The 27,600-nt window shown below is 24.8% G+C and overlaps 1 protein-coding gene across 3 annotated transcripts in view; it reads left to right on the top strand.

Annotated features, from left to right (window-relative positions):
• LOC132923690 (lysophosphatidylserine lipase ABHD12-like) overlaps positions 1 to 26,585 on the top strand; it is an 81,772-nt gene extending 55,187 nt beyond the window's left edge. Inside the window, exons 1-10 of one of the 3 annotated variants that reach the window (XM_060987612.1) lie at positions 6,244 to 6,510; positions 11,030 to 11,069; positions 11,985 to 12,103; positions 12,849 to 12,954; positions 13,628 to 13,821; positions 13,887 to 14,019; positions 17,781 to 17,898; positions 18,032 to 18,193; positions 25,390 to 25,511; positions 26,268 to 26,585. In XM_060987612.1, coding sequence (XP_060843595.1) covers positions 6,438 to 6,510; positions 11,030 to 11,069; positions 11,985 to 12,103; positions 12,849 to 12,954; positions 13,628 to 13,821; positions 13,887 to 14,019; positions 17,781 to 17,898; positions 18,032 to 18,193; positions 25,390 to 25,511; positions 26,268 to 26,295 — 1,095 coding nt within the window. In that variant the 5' untranslated portion in view covers positions 6,244 to 6,437 and the 3' untranslated portion in view covers positions 26,296 to 26,585. Of the gene's footprint in view, positions 1 to 6,243; positions 6,511 to 9,717; positions 9,819 to 11,029; positions 11,070 to 11,984; positions 12,104 to 12,848; positions 12,955 to 13,627; positions 13,822 to 13,886; positions 14,020 to 17,780; positions 17,899 to 18,031; positions 18,194 to 25,389; positions 25,512 to 26,267 lie in introns of those variants that run through there. The other 2 variants (XM_060987613.1, XM_060987611.1) reach the window with 2 other exon arrangements.
• Positions 26,586 to 27,600: the final 1,015 nt, after the last annotated feature.

Raw genomic sequence — 27,600 nt, 5'->3', positions numbered from 1 at the left:
ATTTTATACTTTTTTCTTTTAATTTTTAATCAATATTAGTTTTATATATTTTATTTTATATTACCTTTATTTGCTAAGAAAAAAAAATAACGAAATAAAAACTTTATAGAAACATTTTTTGCAGTTATATCATATGCATCATATACATCACAATCACCATATCGCAGTTCGCAATAGAATAATAAAACATGAAAGAATGAAAAAAAAACAGACAAATCATGTTTTAATCATATCATATGTTTGTTCAGAAATAACTTCAAATATTATACAGAATAATTTTTAGACTCTAACATAATATATTATATTATTATAATACTTAATTACACATTATTTATTAGAAAGCCATTATCGAGAACTTTTAAATGGACATATTATACTGTATTCGCGTTTAAACAAGCAAATACATCACGAAATACTCGTAAAACTTAATTCCAATAATAATTTCAGAATTCTGGCTAACGGAAAAAAAAAAGATTTTAAATATCACATAATCTTTTATAGGTTTAAAAGGAATATTTCAGTCGAATATCAAGTAAATCAGTTCAATGATTTACAAGATCATGCGTCACAACTGAAATCGTCTTTTATTTATATAATTTATAAAAATTAAATGTACAAATAACACATAAAACAAAAACAAAATATCCATCAGATTTTTTCTTGTTACAAATTTGTATTTTATTTTTTCGTTTGTAAAATTTAAATTTCTATCAAAATTATATAAAAAAACATGATATTATGGTCGTAAAAAAAAGAATTTTGACTCGATTTCGCCTATAGTTTTTATTTTTTATAAAATAATTTAAACTAGTGTTGCATGCATTACTTGTACAAGAATCTAATTAAAGATTTTTTTACATATTTTTAAATTTGTTAAAAAAAATTAATGTAAATAAAAATAAAAAATCCTTTTTAATTATTTATAACGTGCATATCAATTTATTTGCTTTAAAAAATGTAAAAATAATAAAATTCTATCCGAATCTCGTGAATGATAGATACCTTAAAAATTAATAACTATTTGCATAATATGTATTTTATAACAGCAGCATACAGTCAGTAAGTATAAATACATTATAATATTCATGGTTAACAACTGACATGACGTGTTTCGTTTTTTAGACAAATTTAAAGGTTGCCTATGACGTGTATAATTTGAGTGTTTTATTCCAGAACCTTATTTTGTGTTTTGTCGTTTTCTTGATAAGATTTTGTTTGTGCAGCAATTGTAAATAATATGTTTAGTATAATAGTGTATATTGTATAAATGTGTATTCCAACAAAAAAAGTTCGATACAGCTGAATTCGATACATTATTCATCAACCATATAATTATTCGATAAAAGATTCAATGTGTACTGACAAACATATTATGTAGGATTTTTTTTTTGTCGAATGTAATTTAAAAAAGGAACGTTTTACTACTTTTTTACCATGGTGAATGTTTAATTAACGTCACGCATAGATTTTTACTATAAAAATTTATCCGGCGTTGGCTAATATAAATTGGGCATTTAGAAAAAGGAGCCAGTGAGATATTTAACTTAATTAATAAATATTTTTTCAATATGCGATAAAATTGGCCTCGCTAATATACGATGTTTCCGTACAATGTATAATACCCGTATTAACATATATTTTCAATTGTGTATAGGCAAGGAAAATAATTTGCATTTTTTAAATCTCCGGAAAAGCATATAGAATAAAATAAATAAATCTATGATCAATTAAAGTAAAAAATATCCCAAGTTAGTTTTATTATTATGATTTTTTTAGCTATTTGACTGATTGTATTTTATTTATTTATTTATTTGAAATAATGCGAACAAACATTTTATAATAGATTATAATATAATGCCTTAATGTATAATAGTTTGCTCATCTTCTGTAAGCTAGTGCTTGTATTGAAGATGATGATTTAAAGATAATGATTGATCTTTTATTTAATGTATACCGAAATGTATCGGTGCATTATCGGTACACACTATACGTATTAGTAGGTACGTACTTAATTTAAAAGATGAAATTTCGGATCCAATTTTCTATAAGAAACCACCATCAAAGTTCAAGATTTAATCATTTTTTCTACTTAAAATCATGTTTATATACAATATATATACAAAACATTCATTATTTAAAATTAGTAATTCATCCTTTCAATCAGAATCTTAAAAATGAGAGATAAATACATAATATTTTAATAGTATCGATTATGTTTATTTGCATACTTCGTGCTTGTGTCATATTAAAATTTATTTTTATTTTTTTCATAACCTAAAATTATTTTGAGTAGTATAGTTTAGTTATATTATGTATTATTAATATGATTAATCATTTTCCAAATTCCACATTGTTGATAGAACATAAATGATGTTTTCTATTGTGTACGTGTGTGTAACATAGACACATATAGTATTATAATCCATTGATACGCATACCTCATAATATAGACAAACAATAATATCAATTGATAATTTATTTTACAAGAATATTTTATGTCTGGACACGTTAATTTGATCGAAAACCCGTTATATTAATATATTAAAAAAAAAAAATAAATAATTGGTGGCCTTGGAGTAAACATACTAGAAATTGCTTTCAACATAGTTTTAATGACGACGGAGTGCAGATTGACTTTGAATTTTTAAGCGAGTATAATACAATAATAAAATTTAAGTATCACAAATAGGTGGGCAATAAAATTATTATATATTTTTATCTAAGAGTAAGAGTTATGTTATGTCATCTCGACATTAATTTCTAATGCGCTGAAGTCCGATTAGAATACCAGTTTTAAGGATACCACGTTATTTTATGCCTATTCACAACTCAATAATTTATTTGCCTTGACCTAGCAAAATTATAATAAATTATATTAGTATTAGTGTATTACAATGTGATGTAAAAAGTAAAAGTATTTGAAAATAAATTTTACTTTATAAAATACTTTATAAAGAAGAACATTATTGTTATTTTTTTCTTAGAGTATACTATTGTTAAGTTATTACGAGGGCTTCTTAGTTTATAAAATATGATAATTGCCATATCTTTTGGATTATAATTACGATGTTGCCCATAATTTCACAAAACTTTGTACTAGCGATGTATAATACTATGAATATAGTCTATAATGCACTGCATAGGAATAACAACGTTTTAGTTTTAGAGATTACCAATCATTAACCAGAAATTCCGAATTTAAATTATAAATAAAAGTAAATTGCATATAATTTATGTATTAACATTTATTATGTATAATTGTCATATAAATGTCCAATTGAGACAATACAGTGCTCTAATTAACATTCCAGAGTTCATCTATATAAGCAGTTCCTCTCTCCGAATGAATCAGCCATTAAGCAGACACTAAATTCTATCAAAGAAATACAAATTTAAAATGTATTGTAAACTATTAATAAATACGTAAGAAAATGATTGTACCTATCTTAAATATAATTAATTAATATATTATGTAAAATAAAATTATCAAATGACAGCGAATGGCCACGTTGCTGGTTTGGCTTTTTTGTATTAATAAAATAAAAGTACTCTAATAATTGCCATAAATTATAGTAATTATTCAAATACAATTATTGACAATCAAAGACGTATCAACCATTTTTGTTTGAATTATTATACAGAATTAGAATAGTTGTTTATCTGTATAAAACAACTGTTTAAGTACTGATTGTAAAGTTAAATATTGTGACCATCAATATCAACAGTTAACGAACTGATCATGAATCAATAGTAATTAAATTATTAGAATATATTAGAATATTCATAATATGTATACATTATTACTTTGAACAAGGTTTATGGCGAATGGTTAAGTATAGTAACATAATTTATTGTATATAATTATTTCACGTTTTCCTTCAATCAAATAACAAAATAAATACTAATTTTTTAACATATATTATTACGCAACTATAGGTTTAATTTTATTTTTTATACCATAGGTATTGTAAAAAAAAAAAAAACATAAAATGTAAACTAAATTTAAAATAAAAAAAGGATACTAATTAAGTATAATATATACCAGGGAGTAGAGACACGTGGGTAAACACTAAACACTGTGTAAGTTCAATACAATTTCCATTCAAGCCTGTATAATATTATAGTGATAACAAGTTTTTGTATCTGCCTAGTTAAATTGTAAATGTATCTATTGAAATCCAATTATGTGTATATTGACGTGTAGTATTTTTTTAAATTAAAAATATTGAATTGGTTTTGGTATCTTTAAATCTGTACATGTTTAGAACGTATTAATAATATTATGATTATCCACCGTTTTATATTTTAAGTATCGTCAAAAATTTGATGAAAAACTAAATTGTACGTATAAGCACACTTGTAAAATAAATAAACTTTATAATAGTTACTCAAAATGTACATGACGTATATTATATCTTACAAAATATTATTATTTTTTTTTTTTATATATACTATAAAAGTTTATAAGGTATAAATTAAATATTGAATTAATATTTGTAAACACGACTTTTATACTATACCTACCTATGTAATCATTAAAATATATATGGTAATCAATTTCACATTAAACTGTGTCGTTTCTTTAAAAGTAATAAAACTTTTGTAATTTTATAAATAACATTATATTTAATTGCTTGTTTAGAACAAAAATATATACGATAAATAATGCTTAAAAAATTCCTACTTTAAACAAATTTAAAAGCTATCTGAAAAACACATCGTAGTAAAAAAAAAAAAAAATAATGGATTTCTACCATCGCGCCGGTTAAAATGTGTCTGATACGAATAAATAATAATCAAAAGAGATTCTGCAATACGTCGATCGCAACGACCGATCGAGAATGGCTTGTACAATAATAATATTATTATCGGTAAAACATATTATATTAATAATATTATTTTAAAAAAAAAATCGTATGTTGTTACTAATAATAATGTCATCATCGATCATACAACTGCGTCCGTTCATTGGTACTGCATGTGGAGACATTTTTTACGCGTCAGCATAACTATACTATTACAACAATAACTCCACTATTCGAAATCATAAATAATTCATTATGTATTAACACGAAATCTATTTGGCGTGTTTCGTTTTGAAACTTCAGTAATTTTTTTTTTTTTCACCCATTTATAGTTTTCGCCATACTTTATTTCAGCACGAGGCACATAATATAATCGTTTTTCTAACAACATCGGGGCACACTGTTAGCAGATAATTTATGCTTGGCGTGAGCGTGTATAATATTAGGTATAGTAAAACTTACATCATTCGTCGAAAATCGCAATAGCTGCTATTGCTGTATTATAATAATAATAATAGTGACGTTGTGGCGTATGTCGCGCGGAAACAATAACTTCCGCATCACCTTGTAGCACGTTATTTCAACGCGTGTCGCCTAATTAAATTGCAAAAAAAAATACACACGCGCACATATACAAGGTGATTCATTTATCATTGTACACTCATTATTTCAAAAAGTATTCATGTTTTTTTGTAAACATTTTTTTACAAAGTTTCAAGTTGTTAAAAAACAGCGTTTTTATTAAAAAATTATATTTTTAAATATTTTTTAAGTTTTTTACTTTTTTGAATGACAACATAGATTTCTAATTTTTTATTCCAAAGCAAAATAATTTTCTGAATATTTTGATACATAAAAACCGAATTTAGAGCAAATGTAGTTTATGAGATAAGTATATTTAAAGTTTAGATGCGCCGAGTGGAGTGGTATGGAGTTACCCCGCAAAATGTTTGTCTACTTTAAATATACGTATAACTCATAAACTACTCGCCCTAAATTTGATTTTTATGTTTCAAAATACTCAGAAAATTATTTTGCTTTGTAATATGAAATTAAAAAACTTAAAAAAATATTTAAAAATATATTTTTTTAATAAAAACGTTGTTTTTTTTAACAACTTGAAACTATATGAAAAAATGTTTTCAAAAACATGAATACTTTTTGAAATAATGAGTGTACAATGATAAAACAATCACCTTGTATATATGTGTGTGTGGTGTGTGTGTGTGTGTGTGTGTTCAGTCACACGTATCGTCGCGTACAGTATATTGCAATAGATTGTCATTCGCGAGTCGCGACCGATCGTCGTGTATGTGTTTACAATAAATATCGTACGCGTGTCCGTGGAACGATGTTTCCGTTACCCGACGTGGTCACTATGTCGTTTTGGACGGTCCCGCCTAAAACACACTATTATTTCGGCTTTCGTCTCGGTTTCACCGACTGTCGGGACGTAACCAGTTTTCCGTGCCCACTCGATATCAGACCGTCGACCGCGTATAGCGCGTGACAGAGCTGACGCGCGCCAGTGCGGTACAAAAACACTGTACTGCCGTGGCACGAATTCGCTATCAATTTTACTCATGTGTTGTAGATAATAACTGATAAATAAACACAGTTGTTATTGTATCGATGCACATCGATCGATGTTTTAATAAATTCCAACGAAATCAACTCATCGCCCGCCGAACCAGTCATAAGCCGCGTGAGTATACATATTATTATAATTTGTTTATATTATCTTCATCCGGACGTTACGACTTTTACGTAAAAACCGACAAGACGAACCGTAATAGTATGTATTGCCTATCGTGTTTTTAACAAAGCGGACTATTGGGATATTTAGTACTCGCCCACTGCCCGATTTCGACGGGAAAATGGGCAATGTGTGCAAAATTATACTTTGTCCGGACTGTACCTATAGAATGGTCTAGTAAATATAATATAAATACAGCGGTCGGTTGATTTATTTTGTTTTAGTAAAACAATTTACAATTATATATTATTTTTTAATACGAATTTTATTGTTTTACATTAATAATATTGCTCATTCGTTATAAATTTATAATAAATTAGTCTAATTTAATAACATTGTGCAATAATATGTTAAATCATAAATATAATAACCACATCTTAAACGTTAAACCAATAAAATGTCGATCTGAACAATTCATGAATACTGAATATCTTTCAATACACTTTTCACCAAATTTGTATATTAAACTTTAAATATATTTGTTATAGTAAGAATATAACCTTTTGAATGGTAAAAGTAGTATTAATATTTTTGAGTATTAATAGACCATTCAAATTTTCAATAATTTTAATATTTTTAAATAAATTTCAATGAAAAATTATTCACCATCAAATTAATTTACTTATCAGTAAAAAAATATTGAAAAAACATGGTTACAATTTATTTGTATATGCATTTAATATTATAATGTTTACAAAAATGCAAAATCAAGAAAGTTAATAAACTATACATTTCGTGTCATGAGAGAACGCATAAGAGCCGCACATCTAAGTGGCATATTATGACGAATGCAATCCCCCCATTATACGACGACTGTTTTGTATGAAAATTCGTAACGAAAGACGAGTTTTGATCTTCAATTTTTATTTATTCAATTTCCTTCATAAGCAGCTCATACTAGAATTATAATATAAACATAACATTATTTTTATGAACATTTGAAGTTTAATTTTGAACGAAATTACATATTCAAACGATGAAGAATGATGTTCATTTTATTATTTTGTTACAATTTAAATAACTATTCAAGGGTCTTAAACGTATACGTATATTATACATTTTACTTGACATAATGGTATTTTCAAAATAATATGTAGATTAATTTTAGATAGTATCTGTCACACTGTTTTTTTGTTTTGAAAAATTAAATAAACCTACCGTAATAATAATAGTAATAATAATAATAATTACATTATTATCAATATCAAAAAATATATTATGTTCTTAGTAGTATTGGTTAACCTAGGTAGACCGTCTCCGCTCAAAATCATTTTTCATATATAATGATATATATTATTCATCAAAGCGATACCCCGCCAATTTTTTTTTATATATAACAATATTGGAGAATTCAATAATTCAAAAACACATATTTATTGATGTGTTTGTGCTAAAAATGTTAATTATAATTTAGTGAAATTTATTAGAGTACTTACAAATGTGTTTTTTTTCGTTTGATTTATTTTAACAAGGTAAAATTAATGTCATCTAAATAGTATATTTATATCTATGGAATATTCAAATATAGGTTCGTAGGGGCAATCAATATTCATTGTTCTTTTTTTTTTAAATATTAGAATTGCTAATTTACATGACTAAGTCGAAAGATAAGAAACATATAATTAAAAAACGACTTTAAATTGTATATTGTGATACTAAGGAAATATTATGTGCTTGAATCTATAGAAAAATTTAAATTATAATTTATTTCTAAATTTTGAATATTAAAAAATAATCCACTTTTTTAAATACATTTCATAATTAAATATATAACATAAATTAGATAATAATATTAATACGAATGTAAAATTATGAAATCAATAACAATTGAACCAAAAAAAAAAAAATGTATATTTAGCCTTTATTACAAAATAATATACTTAAAACCTTGTAACTTGTAGCAGTTGATGTATCGAGTGCATAATTTTGTGCCTAATTTATAATAATTATCTCTTTCGTAAATATAGTTAGTAACAAATATATAATGTGATATGTAAGTTATTTTTAACTCTTCACAATTATTTAGTTTTCAATGATTTTTACATGTCAACTTGTGCCGTAAATTACGATGAAAGTTAATTACATTAATTATTTAATTATCTTTTCTCTAAGTATATAGAACAATGTGTCCTATAATTAACTCGCGTGGACTGGTATTTTCAAGTTTTTATACGTAAGAACACTATTAACAAATATAGATACACAGAAATAATAATAAAGAAAAGTTTTAAATTAAAAAGGATAATGTATTTAATTATTATGTATATTGAAAAATTAATTTTAATAAGTATTTAGTACTATTTTTGAGTATTTATAAATGAACAATATTTTATTATAACAAACAATTCAAGTTGAATAAAATATAGTGTGAGACAGTACAGTGAAATAGATAATACAATAGGTTTAATTCATATTGTTATATACCTATTAACTTTATTCCTAATGTAGTTTACTTTTTAGATTAAAAACTAATGTAATGGAATTACTTGAATCTATATAAATAACGAGTAAAGTAACTTACCCAACACTGATATTTGTACAGTGTTATACTCTTATAAGAATTTGTCAATACCTACTATTGATCTCAAAAAATACAACTTAAATCATTAAGATAATCAAACATGCTGATTATATGTATACACAATAAATAACAATAGTGAAAATAATATTAATAAAATCATGATAAAATACATGAATTAAATATATACATAAATTATAAATCGAAGGAAAATAAAAAATGTACCAAATGGTATTATTTCAAAAAAATTTAAAATGTCTTTATACACTTGGAATAATTATTAGTGAATCATTTTAGTATAGGGCGACCATATACGTTCTGCTAAAAAAGGAATATTGTAGTGTTCGGTTTTTGAACATCGTTTAAACTTCAAACGAGATGCTCTTTGTAGTCCCCTGTTGATAGGAAATAGTCCCGTTTTAATCAAATATGGTGTCCATATTATTATTATTATTATTATTATTTTTCTACGTGTCTTAAATAGAGAGAAACCTGTAGACAAAAAAAAATAAAAAAACAATAGTTTCACAGTTAAATATTGAATAATTGAAATCAGAGTTATTAGTTATAAACAACAGTTTTTACATAACGAACGTTGAGTTCTGACAAACAATTGTGAGTAATGAGAATGAGACATGTCGTATTGGTCTATTGCACAGTGCAATTATGAACTCTCACGATCCAACAACTCGCCTAACAGGACATTTTATTTCAACAACATCTTTAAAAATGTTTGGAGGTTGGTTTTTTTTTATATATTCAACTTACGCCAAAATTGTCTATTCCAATTATTTTTTGTTATAAATATAATCATTAATCGCCCTATGTTAATATATTATAAAATTAATATAGATAATATACGAGTACGATTTATTTTGCACTTTGATTCGGGAAACGTTGCACCCTAAAAGTATTCATAAATGGACAATTAATTTGTTTAAACTAATATCGATAAAATAAATATCCATACAATTAAAGATGATCAAAGTCATATTTTTAAGTTTTTAAAACATATTTATTATTTAATCATTTAACTAATTATTATATTTTGACCATACAATAACTACTTACTATTACATGTTTATAAATATCGTATTACGTTCTGCTATCTAGTGGCTATTTAAGGTACTTAAATTACCTATACAAAACAGAAAGATTATATTTTAAAACTATTAAATACAGATATTTAATAAAAAAAATCTTTTATTTTAATTACGAAGCCATCTATATCAAATTCGACAATAAATTAGCATAAGTACTAATTTCAATCCATTTTTCTGTGTCCAGTTATTCAACAATTGCAATTAGGTATATTATACCTGAACGTTTTAATATAACACCAACACACGTACAAGTTTAAAACAAAAACTCATTGTTTATATTTTACTTAATGTTTGTTATGGAAATGTCTTTAATTAGTTGTGAATATTCCTAAACATTTTTAAATACATAATATATTATCGTATTATTTATACATATTTTTTTAATTTCCAAAATGTAAAATTCGAGATATTTCAATTCGACACTACATGTGTGCTTGAATTTTCATATCTCCAATATAATTTCTAGATATTAAACTAAAACTATATTTTAATACCATTTATATAAAATAAAGTATTTTTTTTTTTTATATAAATAATTATCAATTTGCGTATTGTGATTAACGAGGTTACATAATATCGTAATAGTAATTATATTATTTAGAAAAAAGTAATTTATTTGTACAACAAAACATAACCAAATTAAAATATATAATTATTACTGCGGTGAAAAAAATTAACTAAAATTAGACAAACCATTACTTTAACGTTTTTATTATGTAAATTTACCCAATGACCACGCAGTCGATGATATTTAATGATAATAAAAATATCGTACACATAATATTATGAACACTGTGTATTATATAGTACCTATTATAGTAATATATATATATTTTTTTTTATTTAGACGAAGAACCAAAGATGTTTATTAACTGCAATAAGAGAAAGTAAGTAATCAGATAAAATCATCACAATAAAAAATCATGATAAACTGTCAACTATGCTATTGTTTCAATTCGTATAGAACATTATGTATACAAATTTTAAACCTATTGATTAAAAAATATATATAAATACCCATATAATTATTTTATATAGGTTGCATCTCCTCTTCGATGATTTTATCGCGTATATTTAGTACGTAATACATTATGATTACAAGTTACAACACATTTTTAAATATGATTGTTATTTATAGTTATTTCATAAAAATTGTATTTTGTTTTAGATACTTATGTCATAGTTTGTTATTTATTATAATATCTATAGGTATTAGAATCGCATTTTTTTAATTGTTATGGTGTTATTCGTTTGTTTAAAAAATTAATACTTCCACTTCACATATTATCAATATTGAACACAATATTGTTTTTGGAATTTTTGTAGGCGATTCCTTTTTTATAAATTTGATAAAAAATCAATTTTCAATACTATTATGACATAAAAAATTAAAAATATAAAAGTATATACTATTATTATACTTTAATATTGTATTAGTGTGACGTTTAATATTTTATGTACCAAACTAATTTGTAGAATAATTGCGTTGCGTTTTTAATTAGTCTATTATCATCATGAAGTTTACAAATAATTATTTCAAAATTAAATAAATTTTAAGAATTACAGAAACCCCATTTAAATGAACCACCATTTAAAAATAGCAATGTAGAATAATGACCAGACTATATACAGACTATACAGTACACACAAAATTATTCCTCATTAGTAATAGAACTATTTTTATATAGGTAGTGAACATTTTGTTTGTAACTAGTATAAGTATAATTCATATTGATAACGGTTTAAATTTAATATTTATGTAAAATGGCACATAATAATTATTGTAAATCGTATTATTCAAGGGCGTGTTACACGACGGTGGGCTTCTTCGGTATCGCATTCGTCATCATTTTTTTACTCGTGCCTACTATTTGGCGATATTCACCTTCAATTCAAAAGAGTATGATATTCCTGAATCATGGTAATTATGAAAAAAAAAAATACATAATATATTATATCTATTTATTATTTAACTGAATTGATCATATCGTTATAACTTTAATACATGCCAATTGTACAATTGAAAGTACTCAGGTACAGTATGTGGACCATAAATAATAATTAAAAAGGACATGCATTTTTTTAAAATAATTTTAGTTTAAAAAATTATAGATGCATTTGTGATATAACAACTGACGGTCCTATTTGATTTTCGGAATCAAGAAAGACAATATGGTAATTCATTGAATCAATGGAGTATTAATTCGGGACATTTGGGTATACGTATAAACTAGGTTATTCCTTGGTGCGATCGATTAAGCTAGAAAAAAATCAATAAATAACTTAAACTAAAAAAAAAAAAAGATGTGACATAACCGGTTGTTGCGTCAAAAATATATTTTCTAATACTATAATATTACAATAAACAAAATTCAACATTGCGTGATGGTTATGAATGTTATGATATTTGGTGCCTTCAATTCATTAACACAATACATGGTGATCGCATCATTATTTCGATTATTAATTTACAACAAACTTACATGATGCATTGTACTATTGTAGTCTTGTATTATAATATTATATAGTCAAATTTACAAATTACGTAGTGTCGCAGTTACATATGTAAGCATATACTTACATAAATATTCTTTGCTAAGTCATCATAAGTCGATTATAGTTTTACATTGCGAACATCATACTGTATAATTTTTAATTTATTTTAGACCATATGCCTGATATACAAAATTACAGTTATCCGGAAGTTTATGGCATAGATGGAACTAGAAATTTTTACATTGATACAAAAGATCATATAACGCTAGGAGTGTGGTAAGCAATTATTTAAATATCCACAATAAATATTGAAAATTAATAATTTAATAGAAAACAATGATTAACCTAAAATAGGTTTTTGGTTTTTTTTATACGTCAATAAGTCAACATTGTGACTGTTAAAACGAATTTTAAGCAAATTGGTTTTCAAATACGCATAATCAATAAAGTAATTCCGAACTATCCACTTAAAATTATATAAATAAACTAATAAAATGCATCCGATTTAAGTGTCAATGTTTTTTACTGTAAATAATAAATTAGTATTCGACTTGTATTAGCAATTGTTTTCGTGATTACATAACAATAACAATGTGTCATAAATGATAATTTCATAATAATTTAATGTCATACGATAGTGTTTTATTGCATTTTAAATGATTGAATGAATACACCGCTGTATTTATAGTATAAATCTTGACGTTGTTTTCTGTCTTTTTTTTAAAAATAATATTCCTCAAAAAAAAAAAAAACATTTCTAGTTTTTAATAATACTTTAAAAAAAAATGTTGAATTAAGTACATATTTGCATGAAACAATTTTAAATTAAGTCATACAGTCATATTTTAAATAATTTGTCTATTTATTATGATGAATAGTTTTTTTTTTCATTCAGTTACTTCTCTTCATTTCTACTCGTATTATTACTTTACTAATCCAATAATTACAGGCACATATTACCGAGTAACTTAATTGAAAAATACGGAAAAAACGAATCTAGTTACGAACAACTTTTGAGTCACGGTGAACCAATTATTATATACATGCATGGCAACTCTGGTGCCCGAGCGAATGATATACGGATAGAATTATATCGAAAACTCCGAGATATCAACTGTCACGTGATAGCTGTAGACTACAGAAGTACAGTTCAACTTTTATCTTTTATCGTTGATATTTTTAGTTTTATGAAAACCGATTCGTTTCAGGTTATGCCGATTCTACAGTCGTTGAACTCGACGAAACCGGCATAGTATCGGACGTAATGGAAACATTTAAATGGGTTTACAAACGCGCAAAAGGAGCGCCGATCTTTGGTTGGGGACACTCGCTTGGAACCGGGTAATGTACTTTGTGTTTGCCATATAAAACGAAAAATAAATAAGAAATGATAAGAATATATTAATATTATAATATATTAATAAATATTATACATACGATGGGCTTCGGTGTTGGCATGTAACTAAACGATTATGTATTTTATAGATCAAATTATCAAATTAGATTTTTAAACGAAGAATAACCATTATAGTTATTTTTTATTGAAATTAAAAAATATTATTCGTGGGTATTTAAAATGTAAAACGTATATTAATTTATTTTTTACACTAAATAACATTTTCTAATAAAAATGTTATGAAAAAAAATTTAACCAACTGCTGTAGTAGACTGTGTTTGGTCAGAATGATTTTTGAATATTCGATGTTTTATCATTAATTTCGATTTGTATTGTACAAATAGAATAATTAATGAAAAGATACACTCAACACTAGTTTTTAAAATCGATGAGTAAAATATTTTCTTCAATAGTCAATAAGTTCAACAATCTAATACAAGGATCATAAATCATAAAAGAGTTTAAAAATATCAAAAATACATAGTCATGGTTTTGACGAAATTTGTAATTTTTAGAATTATTCTACAGTAAAAAAAAAAATAATTTTTAATTTAATACAAAACTTAATAATTTAAAGTTACTGGAAAAAAAAAAGAATAATAAAATTGTGTAACTTATTAGAGTCAAATTTATTTTTGATTAGAGTTTAAACATAAAACTTTTATGTGATTGGGTAATAAATATTAAAAAAAATGAATTATTTTAAACTGTATATAATATTGTTTAAAATAAATTAACAATTGACATGCTTAATTAATAATATAACGAACAGTACTGCACTTGATAGTATTTGGTATTTATATAGGGTTCAAAAAGACAATATTCCGATTATATTTGAAATAAACTTTGATGAAATACATATTTTATGAATAAATATACTATAACAATATGCCAATACGATCATAAGGTGTAATATTGAGTACCTTATGTATATATTACTTGCACAATAACTCAGACTAGTAATATTTATCTGTTTTTTTTTTCTTTAACTTTATTACGCAACATGTATATTAACAAGGGTATATAGCAACATAGAACCCATCATAAATTATTTCATATGAAACAATATTTCAACTTTTCCACATTTTGATATATTGTGTATTTGACTGTTATATTATGTTTGATATATTTTATCAATAGTTACCCAATAATTCAAAAAAAATCCATACATCGAACTAAACGCTTGTTCCCCTGAGAAAACATATATAATTAAAAGAAAATACGTGTATTTCAGCCCTCTCGATAATTCGACATTTCTATCGGTGGGAGATGTACAATTTTGATATTCGTTGACAACTGTACTATCGCCACAATATTTCTCATCGTGAAAATTTAAAAATTTATTTTTCACCTTCCAACACAATTCGACTCTCCGTCTGGTAGACCAGGGAATAATAAAAAATTGTAAAACGAAGTATCGGAAGGAAATTGTTCGAGAAGTTTTGGCCTACATGGATGATGATCAATTTAAAATTTATATGTGCAGTGTCCCCTGAGGATTTACCCATTGCAATATCCCCTGAAATAATAGAGATATTATCACGATTCTGCTTTTTTTTAATAAGATTCACATGGACAAGAACTACAAACATTTCGTGTTTTAATTTATTTTAAAAAGTTAAAAAATTATATTTTTTTATTTAATTATTTAGAAAAAAATTAAAATAGCCATTTTGAAGCAAATTTTAAAAATTAAATATAAAATGAACGTTTATTATTAATATATTACAATAAAGTATATGATATTTATTTTTGTAAATTATTCTCCTTTGATATTATACAATCCCATTGTAAGTACTCTTCTAATATTATTTGTAAATTTCTCATTAGATAGTGTATTATTTTCAAAGGACTGTAGACGAATTCTTTTTTTTGGAAGCTGATCACAAAATCACGTTGTTCACTTTACTCTTAATGTTTACTTAACAGTTAAGTATTCTAAAATAAAATATTTAATTAGTATTTTTATATTAAATGGTTATCGATAAAACCAATTCTTAAAATTGGCTGCTTCAATATTTGTCCCATTCTGTATTTATAACACACATTCTATATTACAAGTTATACTATTTGTATTTAAGAAAATTATTTTGAAGAAAGTAGAAAAATTGAAAACAAATTATTGCAAACGTATTTTTTATTAAATGTTGTAAAATAATTTTGCACGTGATTACAAAGCATACCCTAAACTCAAATCAGAATATTTTGTAAATTAAAAAAAAAATGAAAATATAGCATAAACAATATTAAAATAATATTATTACATCGCTTAGGGCTATTATTTTTTCTTCATTTTATTGGATTCGAACCTTAATTCAGACATCCGTTTAAAGTTTAAACCAGTGTTTCCCAACCTTTTTACCACCACGGACCACTTCCACAATATTTTATAGGTCGCGGACCACCTCAATTTTACACAAACTAGGAAGACCTTTTTTTTTTTTTTGCTCATTAACAAGAATACACAAAATTTATTATTATTATTATTAGTATAATTTATTACTCTGATACCTACACACTTATAAAAGTGGAAAATACTTATCGGTCGTCGGCAGAAACAACGATAAGATAACCGTATATTACGGTAAAATAAAATATTTTTCGCTGTTCAAAAAAAAAATAATAATTTTTAATAGAAAACTAAGAAAGGTACCGCGGACCACCTATGACTGGCCCACGGACCACCGGTTGGGAAACACTGGTTTAAACCAACATTATGTAAAGCTGTATTTTATGTTTATGAGAAATTCGTGATAGTTAATATCAATAATACTCGTTTTCCAAATGTATATACATTTTTACCTGTAAACTGACAACGCGTTTGTACACAAGTATTAAAACTCATTCCCGATTTCGACTAATATTTTAACTTTACAGTACTTAATACAATACAAAGATACGATTTTTCTTGAATATTTTCTAATAATATACACGTATTAATTGAATCGATTTTAGTCAAGTTACAATTTTTTATGGCGATAATTCGACTACATTTTGAGTTATTATATATTATGTTTTTACATGCCTATCTGAGTTGAACGTTTTAGGTTATTCACACACGAGTTGCCAGAACTCTTTGTAAGTCTTTTTCAGTTTTGGTAGATGTTTGCAATAGTTTATGTACGCAAACGAGTTCTACGTTTGGTTATTTAAACGGAGGTATTAAAAATTCATATGTGCAATTGAGTTGTGCATTTTGTGCGCAAACGAGTCACAAAAAAAAGGGTAAATGTACGCAAACGGATATGGCTCGTTAATAATAAATTGTATCTGCCATTCTACATATTATATTATATTTGATGCATTATAATAAATGTGTATTATTATATTGTTAAATACTCAGATTGATCTTATTATATCTAATCTAATTAATTGATTTTTTAGTTTGAAAATTAGTTTGTATCTACTATAAAATAATAACTAAACACTGCAGTGTGCATATTATAATATGCATAATAATTTAAACTGTTATAAACGATATTAACTGATTAACTGTTGTTAATCGTTGTGGTCGAGTGTTGTTATGATTTATTACTTACGCTATGTTTATTGATAACATAATATCAACAACAAAATACGACTCAACACATGCAACAAAGATCGTAATAATTTACTAAATATTTATCCTTATCCATCGGAAGATAAGATATTTTTAAGAATATTCGGCTGTCTAATCATTCAATAATCGCGATAATACTGTTTTTAGAATTGGAGCTCACGCATTTTCGTTATTGGAAAAAGAAAACATCTATCCTAGTGGACTTATTTTAGAAGCTCCGTTCAATAAAATTAGTGAAGCAATTAGAGAATATTCAACTACTAAGGTATTAATTATTTCCTTGCTTAGTCTAATCTACTGATCCAACGAATACAACTATATTTTGTTAGTCCATACGATGTTGGATATTAAGAATTACTTGCATTTATTCTTTAATGAGAAATTGCGTGTTTTATTAGGTTCTTCGCTATTGTCCTTGGTTTGATTTTTTTATCATTGACCCAGTCATTGAAAACGGGATTGTTTTTGATACAGAACAAAACTTGAAAAATGCTAAAGTTCCAGTACTTATATTACACGCACAAGACGATATTATAATACCATACCAGCTAAGTGAAAACGTAAGTAGAAAAATATAATTACGCTTAAATGTTTGATAGTTATTTACCTACATATCATGATACATGGATTTAATATAAAATATGGACCATGTATTTTTGTAATTAAAATTAACTATAATTTATTTTTGATGAATTTGTTTTTTATTTATTTATATATATATATAATATATATGGGTATATTATATAATTTAAGTATACTTAAATTTTATAAAAAAAATTATTTAAAATTTAAAAACATAGTATATAATGTATTGCTTCAGTCATTTTTTTTCATCCCCTATTCGTTTAATCAATGCATAAGTTATTTCGATATTTTTTCCATGATTTTTTTTGGGTTTTGAGAATTTATAGTAATTGTTTAATGTTATTACTAATGACAGTAACCCATTACTACTTAGGTACTTACTTTATAATGTAAAAAATAAACTATTGAGTTTTTAAGTTGTAAACTATCTTTCGAACATCTAATATATAATTGATAATGATTATTATAATAATTTTGTAATACAAATGTAATTTAGCCGATAAACAAATTTAATATGAGTTATCATAATTTTTTTTATTCACTGAAATTTTAAAGTACATTTTTCCATATTCGCATTCATTTTTTTAACTGAAAATCTTTTCATACCCAGTTTTTTCTATATTATCGTATTTTTTTAATTACAACTTAAAAACTTTAAAGTATATATGTTTCATAGTACAGATGAAAAATGATTGGCCACATAAAATTATTAAATAAGTACACCAAGATTTAAGGTTTGCATTTATTAAGTATCGTTTTGTTAAGCTGGTGAAAATTGAAAAGATCCTTTACTCTTAAATCTAACCTTACTTTTTGTTTTGGATAAAAAAAAAACAAGCGTCATAAAATAATTTTTATTTGGTTTTACCTATATCATTTAATCAATCATTATTAAATAATATATTTTGATTTTAAATTCATTTTTTTTTTTTGTCGAAAGAAATTCTTTTTAGTAGAAACAATTATCCAATCATAAGCATTGAGGAGAGTTTCTTATTGCAATTAATATCGATTTGTTACTTTTAGTAGGAGGCAAATATTAAAAAATAAATATGAACATTAAAATATTATGTTGAGATTTTGATTTTGTTATCAAAATAATAATTTAATAACCTTAATTACCAAAAAGTTAGATTTTCTTACTTAAATTCGTTTGTCGTCGTATGATTTATTATTGAATTGAAGTCAAACATACTCATTACGCTGACCTACCCAATGAAGATATAAACTCGACGTCTACTAAACAGCGGAAGTTACCTAGTTGACAGATTTTTCAAACTGTTCTCTGGAAGTGACGCTACAAACCTAAACAATTAATTGGTCTGAATTTAATTTAGTTTCACGTGGCTGTACATTTTCCAATGTCGTTCAATTGGTTTGATGTAAATAAATATTTATACTTGCTAATTGACACACGTGGTTTTTATGTTACACTTTAATAGGGTCAGCAGAAATGTTAATGCAATGCCCTCTGTTTATCGGGAGCTCGTAGGATTCTATTTTATTGTTACAAATACTGTGGGTGAAATAAAAAATACTTTGTATTTGGTCATCATATTTTTTTTTTTTACGTAAGAATATTCTCATTCTACATAATATTTACAATAGCTATTCCCCTCTGGTGGATAGGTACATATATTTTAAAAAAATCAAAAAGAAAAACCTGACTTGCACTATTGTCCAACATCTGCTGCTCAAGTAGTAAATATTTCTGCTTACTTAATCGATCCACTCATTTCAGTTTATACATGAATTTAAAATTATTGGTTTTTATATACTGACGACTTACTTTATTTTTGTATTGTGATTACTTTTCTACTCGTTTTCTTTACACATTTTATTTTGTAAATATATTAATAATTTATATCGTTTTTATGAATCTACACGGTGATTTCTTCTTTTATATACTATCATGATTATCTACGGTAATAGATTTATTTTTGAAATGAATAATATTAATACATTTAAATATATTATATATAATTTCCAAAATCTCATATAATTGTTATTTTGTGATATTTTTATTACAAATGCGTTCACAAGATATGAATTATCTACAGTTAATGTTTGTTAAACATTTTTATGTGGATTTACTTTTTTTATTTCCTTAAAAATATCACATAATATATGTATATACAAAATTAATTAGGTCCACTTTGTTTCTATTAATTAAAATAAAATATTTACATATCAATTAAAAGATCTAAAACTGGGAATCATGCGGGAGGTATTACAGAACTTTCTATACAACGAAATATCATATAGAACCATAAAATATCCATTAAAAAACGTATCCGATTAACGACAACAATTTCTATTTAACTAACTAATTTTGTGTTGTTTGTTTAAAACAAATTGTATTATCACATAAATATAAAGTACAAACTCGTTAATCAGATGTATTTAAATAATTCCGAACATTTTTACTACCAGAATGGTACAAAAGTTGCTAAATAGGATATCAGACATTTTTTCGGCTATAATGAATAAAAAAAAAATTATAATGCGTACAACATGTTTTCAGAATAACTCTGGTCGTGTTCGAGTTCATGCAATTTTTAAATTTGTTGGGTTTTATCATTTTGGTTTAATACTTAATATTGATAACGACCCGCCAATAATTATTACGGTGTTGTTTTGGTTATGTATAGCATTATGTGAAATGACTTACTGAACCTAGGAAAATACACTTATTTAAACGAAAAATATGTTAATTTATACCATCGGAAAATATGCGCTGATGCATAAACAATAAAATACTAACCCCAGGCTTGTTTTCGTCTAGACTTCGCATAATAATATAATATAGTCGTTGTGGCACCGCCGTCACTAATTTTGATGTAAAACGGTAATACGGAACGTTTCATAAAACGTGTGATGAGTCAATATTTTTGTGAGCATAGCTTAGAATTTTAGAACGCAACCAAACAGCGTAGACTATTTTGTGGTGGTGTTTTGTAAAAAAAAAAAAAAATCGATGCGTGTAAACAGAACGTTTGTTTGTAAATATACAATATTATATGGAATATCCATGAATTATGCATTATTAAATTTATCATATTTTATCTGTGTATTTCATACATACGAAAATATTTTGTATCAGTTTACTCGTATTACTCATATCGTTTTATGAAACTAATGAAATTTTAGTATTTTTTTTCCACGGCTAACTCTTTGTTGACCACATCTAACCAGGAATCCCTGGTTTATACACTTACTATAGACGTGTGTGTGTGTGTGTGTCTTATAAGTGATCGCACATTGTGTCTCGTTTAGTCGTATAGTCATGTTAAAATAAATAACTCTGACTGAATCCCACATTGTATTATTATACCTTTATTCTAGGGGATGTATAGGTATAAAATACCTGTGATGTATAGGTATACTTTCTGTGTTATTCTCCATGCTATACAATATAATAGTTTCTATTGTAACACCTATTAGATTTATACCAATCGCTGTTGTTTTCTCAACTGTTAATGTGCGTGTAGTATAAATGTATATTTTCCTTTTCCAATAATAATATCTATTCTTATTCGGTCCCCTGCTAGAATGTCTAGCAAAAGTAATCTCAATGTGTCGAATGTGGTCTCTGTGAGTTTGTCACAACTTTTTTTCTATATGAGTAATCTCTTATCTCGATATTCACGTTTCCCGTAATAATGGCCTCTATTTCTGTCGTAACTACGCTCTATGTCTACGTAATAATTCTAATTATCATTACATAGTTTTTTGATTTTTATTGTCAAAAAATATATGGATTTATTATTCCATTTTTCTTTTACCCGTATTAACTCCTCGCTTAATTAATTATTTTTTTTTTATTTATATCAACTATATAATGTGTTCTCTAGAATTTACATCCCTATTTTTTAATTATATTATTTATTTTTAAATATAATATTTCTTCAAATTTGTTTAAGCGATTATTATTGTGTAATAATAAATCATAAAAAACTGTTTATCTTAATCCATTTAAGTTATATATACAAAAATTATCTTCGTTCATTTATAAAATATGATAATTTATTTCATCAATAACATTAATGATTACAATTAGCAGATATAATAATTACAATATTGGTCTACTCGTAATAACCTATGGCTGTGATAAGAGTAGTAGTTGCAATTTTAATATTTATCAAACAAATAATAATATAGTAAGATATAAATCATATGATTAAAAAATGTACAAGATAAACTTAAATTTTAATTTATATCATATTAAGTGTAATATTTCTAAAAACTATAATATTTATTTTTCGTTTAAATAATATATATTTGTTATCAAAATAATGTAAATTAATTTTTAAAGTAGTACAAATTTTAAAAAACACATAATATATAGCATTATATAAAATTAAAATTAGCTCGAGTTTTTGGAACAATAATACCAATAGAATTATTGAACCTTGTTATGATTATGTGTAAATGTTTCAATAATATCTCTGGAATTAAATACAAAATATATGAATATATTTTTAAAATATAATGAATTTAAATTATGAAGATTAAAATCTAAGTAGATATTATATCTAAAGTATAGCCTTGACTTGAAAAATATCAATTTTAATAGAGAATTTTTAGAAGTATTTATCTTATGTATATGTACATTGTAAGAAACTCTCCAAAAATGTAAGCCATAAGTAAGAATAGACTGTGCTAAGCTAATATATTTTATTATATTATATTTTTTTATGTTTAATTTTTTATAACAATATTTTACCTTGTATCATCCAAAGTTAAATTATTAGTACTTAAGTGCAAATATCAATATTTTTCAATATTTGATTATTTGATTATTTTTATTCTAACCAATGCTTAACTAACGATAATTTTTTATTTGTTTACCATAAAGTTTATCATTAAATAATAAGACTGTATCATCCGTAAAGCAGATAATTTTACCATCAATGTTAAGGTTTAATAATCCATTAATTTAAATCAAAAATAATATAGAACCTAAAACATATCCTCATGGGATTCTAAAAGAAGTTTTAATCTCATTACTTATAACATTTTCTATTTTAACCACTTGGGTTCTATTAGGAAAATATTATCTAAATAGAATTAATGATATTAATGATTTTTCTCGTCTGCCATAATACTCAAGTTTTCTTAACATAATATTTTGGTCTATGGAAAAGCTTTCTTTACTCGTTATATCAATAAATATTCCAACGATTATTAATTAATCTAGTATACAAACTTTGTGATATTAAACAAAGCATGTTTGGTAAATAATTCTGTTCTAAAACCATACTGATTATTTCTAAAAAATGTATATTTATCTAAACATTTAATCAATTTAGATTTTGTACATTTTTTAAAATATTTTACTGGTTATTGATGTCAAAACAATTGGTCTGTAATTGTTTCATAATTTTACTTCACCATTTTCAAATATTAAGGTATGATTAGCGACTATTTAAATAAATTAGGGAATATTCCAGATAAAAAACAATTGTATATATTTATATAATATATAAATACCTACATTTATTTTATATTATAGAATATAATTCAGATTCTGTTTTTTATTGCAGTATATATTCTCTAATTTGGATTTAAATATTGTAATGTAACTAATTTATTAAATAGAGATACTTATGAAACTTCTCAAAAAAAAAATCACTTTAATATTAGGCAACGACCAATCACCATTTTCTAAGATTATAATCGTTGCAGCTTTTAAAAATAGGAATATAACTTTTAGTTTTAGTTATTTTGTTTTACTCGATTAATTAACTCCGCCTACAGGCTACAATACGATATTGGTTTATCTTCTTTTTTTTATTATTATTATTTTACGAAATTTCACCTTTCCATTTTAATGATTTATTAAATTTAATGAATTAGGTCCATCACTTTTAAGTAATTTATTAAATTTACAAATTTTTCGATTAGTCTAAGGTCAATTGAAAAATATTTCTGTACCCAGTATACTATGTTTTTGCTAAAATGTTCGGTCAGGATCTAAAAGTGGTTTCATTTGGGTATTTATTTTATTTATTACATGTCTATTAATATTTGCATAAATATCATAAAACTACTCTAGTAATAATCTAAATAAGTGTGTGTGTGATCCAACCCACGCACGCTATCTTTTTACAATTTTTCCAAGTATATGAAAGTGTATTTAATAATTTAAAAGTTATCGTAGGAAGCATACGGCATACATTCGCTGTCACCGAATCGATATTTATAATACGCATTAAACAGTGTAGTATTATAGTTATTATACACTATACGAGTCATGGGGGTGTTGTAGTTATAAGTAAAATAACAATTTCCGGTGAATTTTCATTAACTAATCATATTTTTTTTCTTTTTGATCTGCAATATTCATTTAATATAGAAATTGGCACGTGGACTAAAAAAAAAAAGGTTTAACTATTCTAATCTAAATACGATTTGTATTTCCTGTCCCTCTCTCTTTGATATTGGTTGGTCAGAAAAATAACTCTAATTTTCGTGTTCTAATTTTAAATATAAAAATAATATGTTTTCTTATGAAATCAAAAAGTTATATATTTGCTATGTAGTTTAACTGTGTACAAAATAAATAATATATTATGAAATATCAAATTTAATGATGGACCACAAAATATATTCTTAGCGTTGGTGTACCTAAATCGCCTAACCAAAACGCCGTGTTATCATAATTTAACTATTAAATTTCGTTTTCTTTCATTACTTTACTTATGGATAAAATCGACACACTTAAAATATTTTCATTGATAAATATTACATACACAGTGGCATACCTAGAATTTCCGAGATTTTCACAATAATGTCTGCAATTATGATCATATTATCGAAATACTATTATGTATACATCTTAATGTATTAGCATATATAATTTTAAGTTAAACAAATCACTTGAGAAGTCAACAAAATTAATTTTCAAGTTATAAAAATTAAAAACACTACCAAATAAAATATCCGTAATATTATTTGTATAAATATTAATTGATTTAAACGTATAAAAACGTATAGTAGTAAAACGCAGTAAATTATATTTGTAATAAACTACAAGTAAAATTTTATTATTCTCCAGATAAAAAAAATAAAATAAAATTTACATACTACGAAATTGGTTATTATAACACGGAATAAAATAATTAATACATTTATATATGTGTACATAATATTTTTTCCTTTCCTACAGCTGTATAATTACATCACAACAACTCGGAATAGCGAACTGACTGAACTAGTATTATATGACGCCAAGTACGAGTTTGGCCACCAATTCATTTGTCGGGATAAGGAAATCGAAAAGAAGATTGAGTGAGTATTATTTGACACTATCTCGATTTAAACCAGTCGCTCGTACACTTTTTAGTTTTTACAGTACATTAATGCCTGAAATCGCATTACCTATGTTTTAACAATTTCGTTGTGCATTATAGTGTTATGTGTTCAAATTATGTATTTGGATTTTGGGTAATAGCTTTATTTAAGTGTATTCAACTATGGGAATAATAAAAAATAGTATCAGACATTTGGTTACTCAAACGGTTCATTAGTTATTACAGGTGTTACCGGGTATATAAAAAAAAATCATTTGCAAACTTAGTACATTTTCAATTTATATGTTTTGTTTTGAAATATTATTTCAAATCGTAAAATAATCCTGATAATATAAAATCTATATAGTTATGATTATTGTTATTACAACATTATTGTCATTTAGATGGTTTTCTATACGTGTTGATAAATTTTTATATTCTTAATGAAATAAAACTAACTACAACATCGGATAAATCATATAAAACACGTATAAAAATACATGATGTTTTATGAAATTTTTATAGTAAGAAATATTAACAGATTTGGGTCAACCCAGATGTTACTTTTTTTTTTAGTTTCTGTTAACTCAAGTGTTTCGAAAAAAAAAACTATTTATGTTTTAATATAATGTAATATGGGTCTTGGGTGTCTATTGTTATGGGTGTTAAGTGTTCCAGTCAGGCACAGCGTGTCTTGGTTTTATCTTTCTTGTATTTTAACACGCACTTTTATATTTTATTTTATTTTTTTCAGGAAATTTATACAGAATTGTCTAAAATGACGTCTTGATTGGTGAAAATATATAAGCTTGTCAAAATTGTCATCACCTGTCACGTACACGTAGTTATTACAATATAATATTGTGTATTATACGTTATGATACAAAATTCTCAATCTTGAATCGGATTATTGAGATTATGAGATTATTTTTCATATTTTTTTTTAAATTGTATCGTTGTAAAACATTTATTGTAAAGTATTTTAACAACGTGCTTTTTAAAAACTTAACTATTACTATAATCCCATACCTATTATTGTATTTTATACTCATTACAGTCAATAGTCGTATTATCTTAGTTGTTTTGTTGTTAAAAATATAATTTCGAAAACATTTTTAAGATAATGTTTAAAAAGTCGTGAAAAAAATATCAAGCATTTTTTTTTTTTTTTGAACTTAGCCCTAGCGTTATATATATTATATAACATTATAAAAATAAATAATCAATACTTGCCGTGACTTTTGGAGATCAGATGTGGATATTATAACACTAAATTAATTATTAGTACTGACTTCTTTACATTTGTAATAATTGAGTCGACCAATTAGTACAATGTTATAACTGACTTTTAATATTATTATTATTATTAATAATAATAATACTATTCATGTAAATTACAACTTTTGTAATTAAATGTAATAATATAGCCAATATAGGTAACGTAATTTTTAGTAAGTTCTACCAAAATATGTAAACAAAATAGGATTCATTGTATGACGTTTTAAGATTTTATTGAGAAGTCGATTATCGAATCATGGACAATGCCTAACAAACTACGCGCTTCCTATGATCTCTTGAACAATAACGTTTTAATTAGTATGAGTTATCGGTTGGTTATTATTTTGGTATTTAACTACTGTAAATTTTATATTTGAATATGAATGTATAATAATATTTAAATAAATATGTTCACATATTTTATATACATTACACACACACACACACACACACACACACACACACACACACACACACACATACATAGAGTTATCGGCACTTGGAGGAAGATAACAAATTAAAATGCTAATTTTTTTTTTTTTAATAAGTCAGTAATTAATAATTTAAAAAAATGAATTTATTTTATTAGAACTATGTTTGTATGCTTTAATAGTTATTTTAATTAGAATCGTTTTTTTATAAATATATAACACTAAACTATTTCTACTCTTCTACTCGATGATAGGTAATACGTTTTGTACAACTATACAAATCATATTATTGTATAATGTGTATTGAGTATTTTCTTAGTAAGTTTTTTTTTACAAAACTGTGTTATCGTATTATTTTATGTTCTGTTATGAGACAAA

Source organism: Rhopalosiphum padi, chromosome 3 (genome assembly GCF_020882245.1).
Source record: "Rhopalosiphum padi isolate XX-2018 chromosome 3, ASM2088224v1, whole genome shotgun sequence".
NCBI lineage: Eukaryota > Metazoa > Arthropoda > Insecta > Hemiptera > Aphididae > Rhopalosiphum > Rhopalosiphum padi.
Note: the sequence above shows the minus strand (reverse complement) of the source record. Positions and strands in the feature narration are given on the sequence as shown.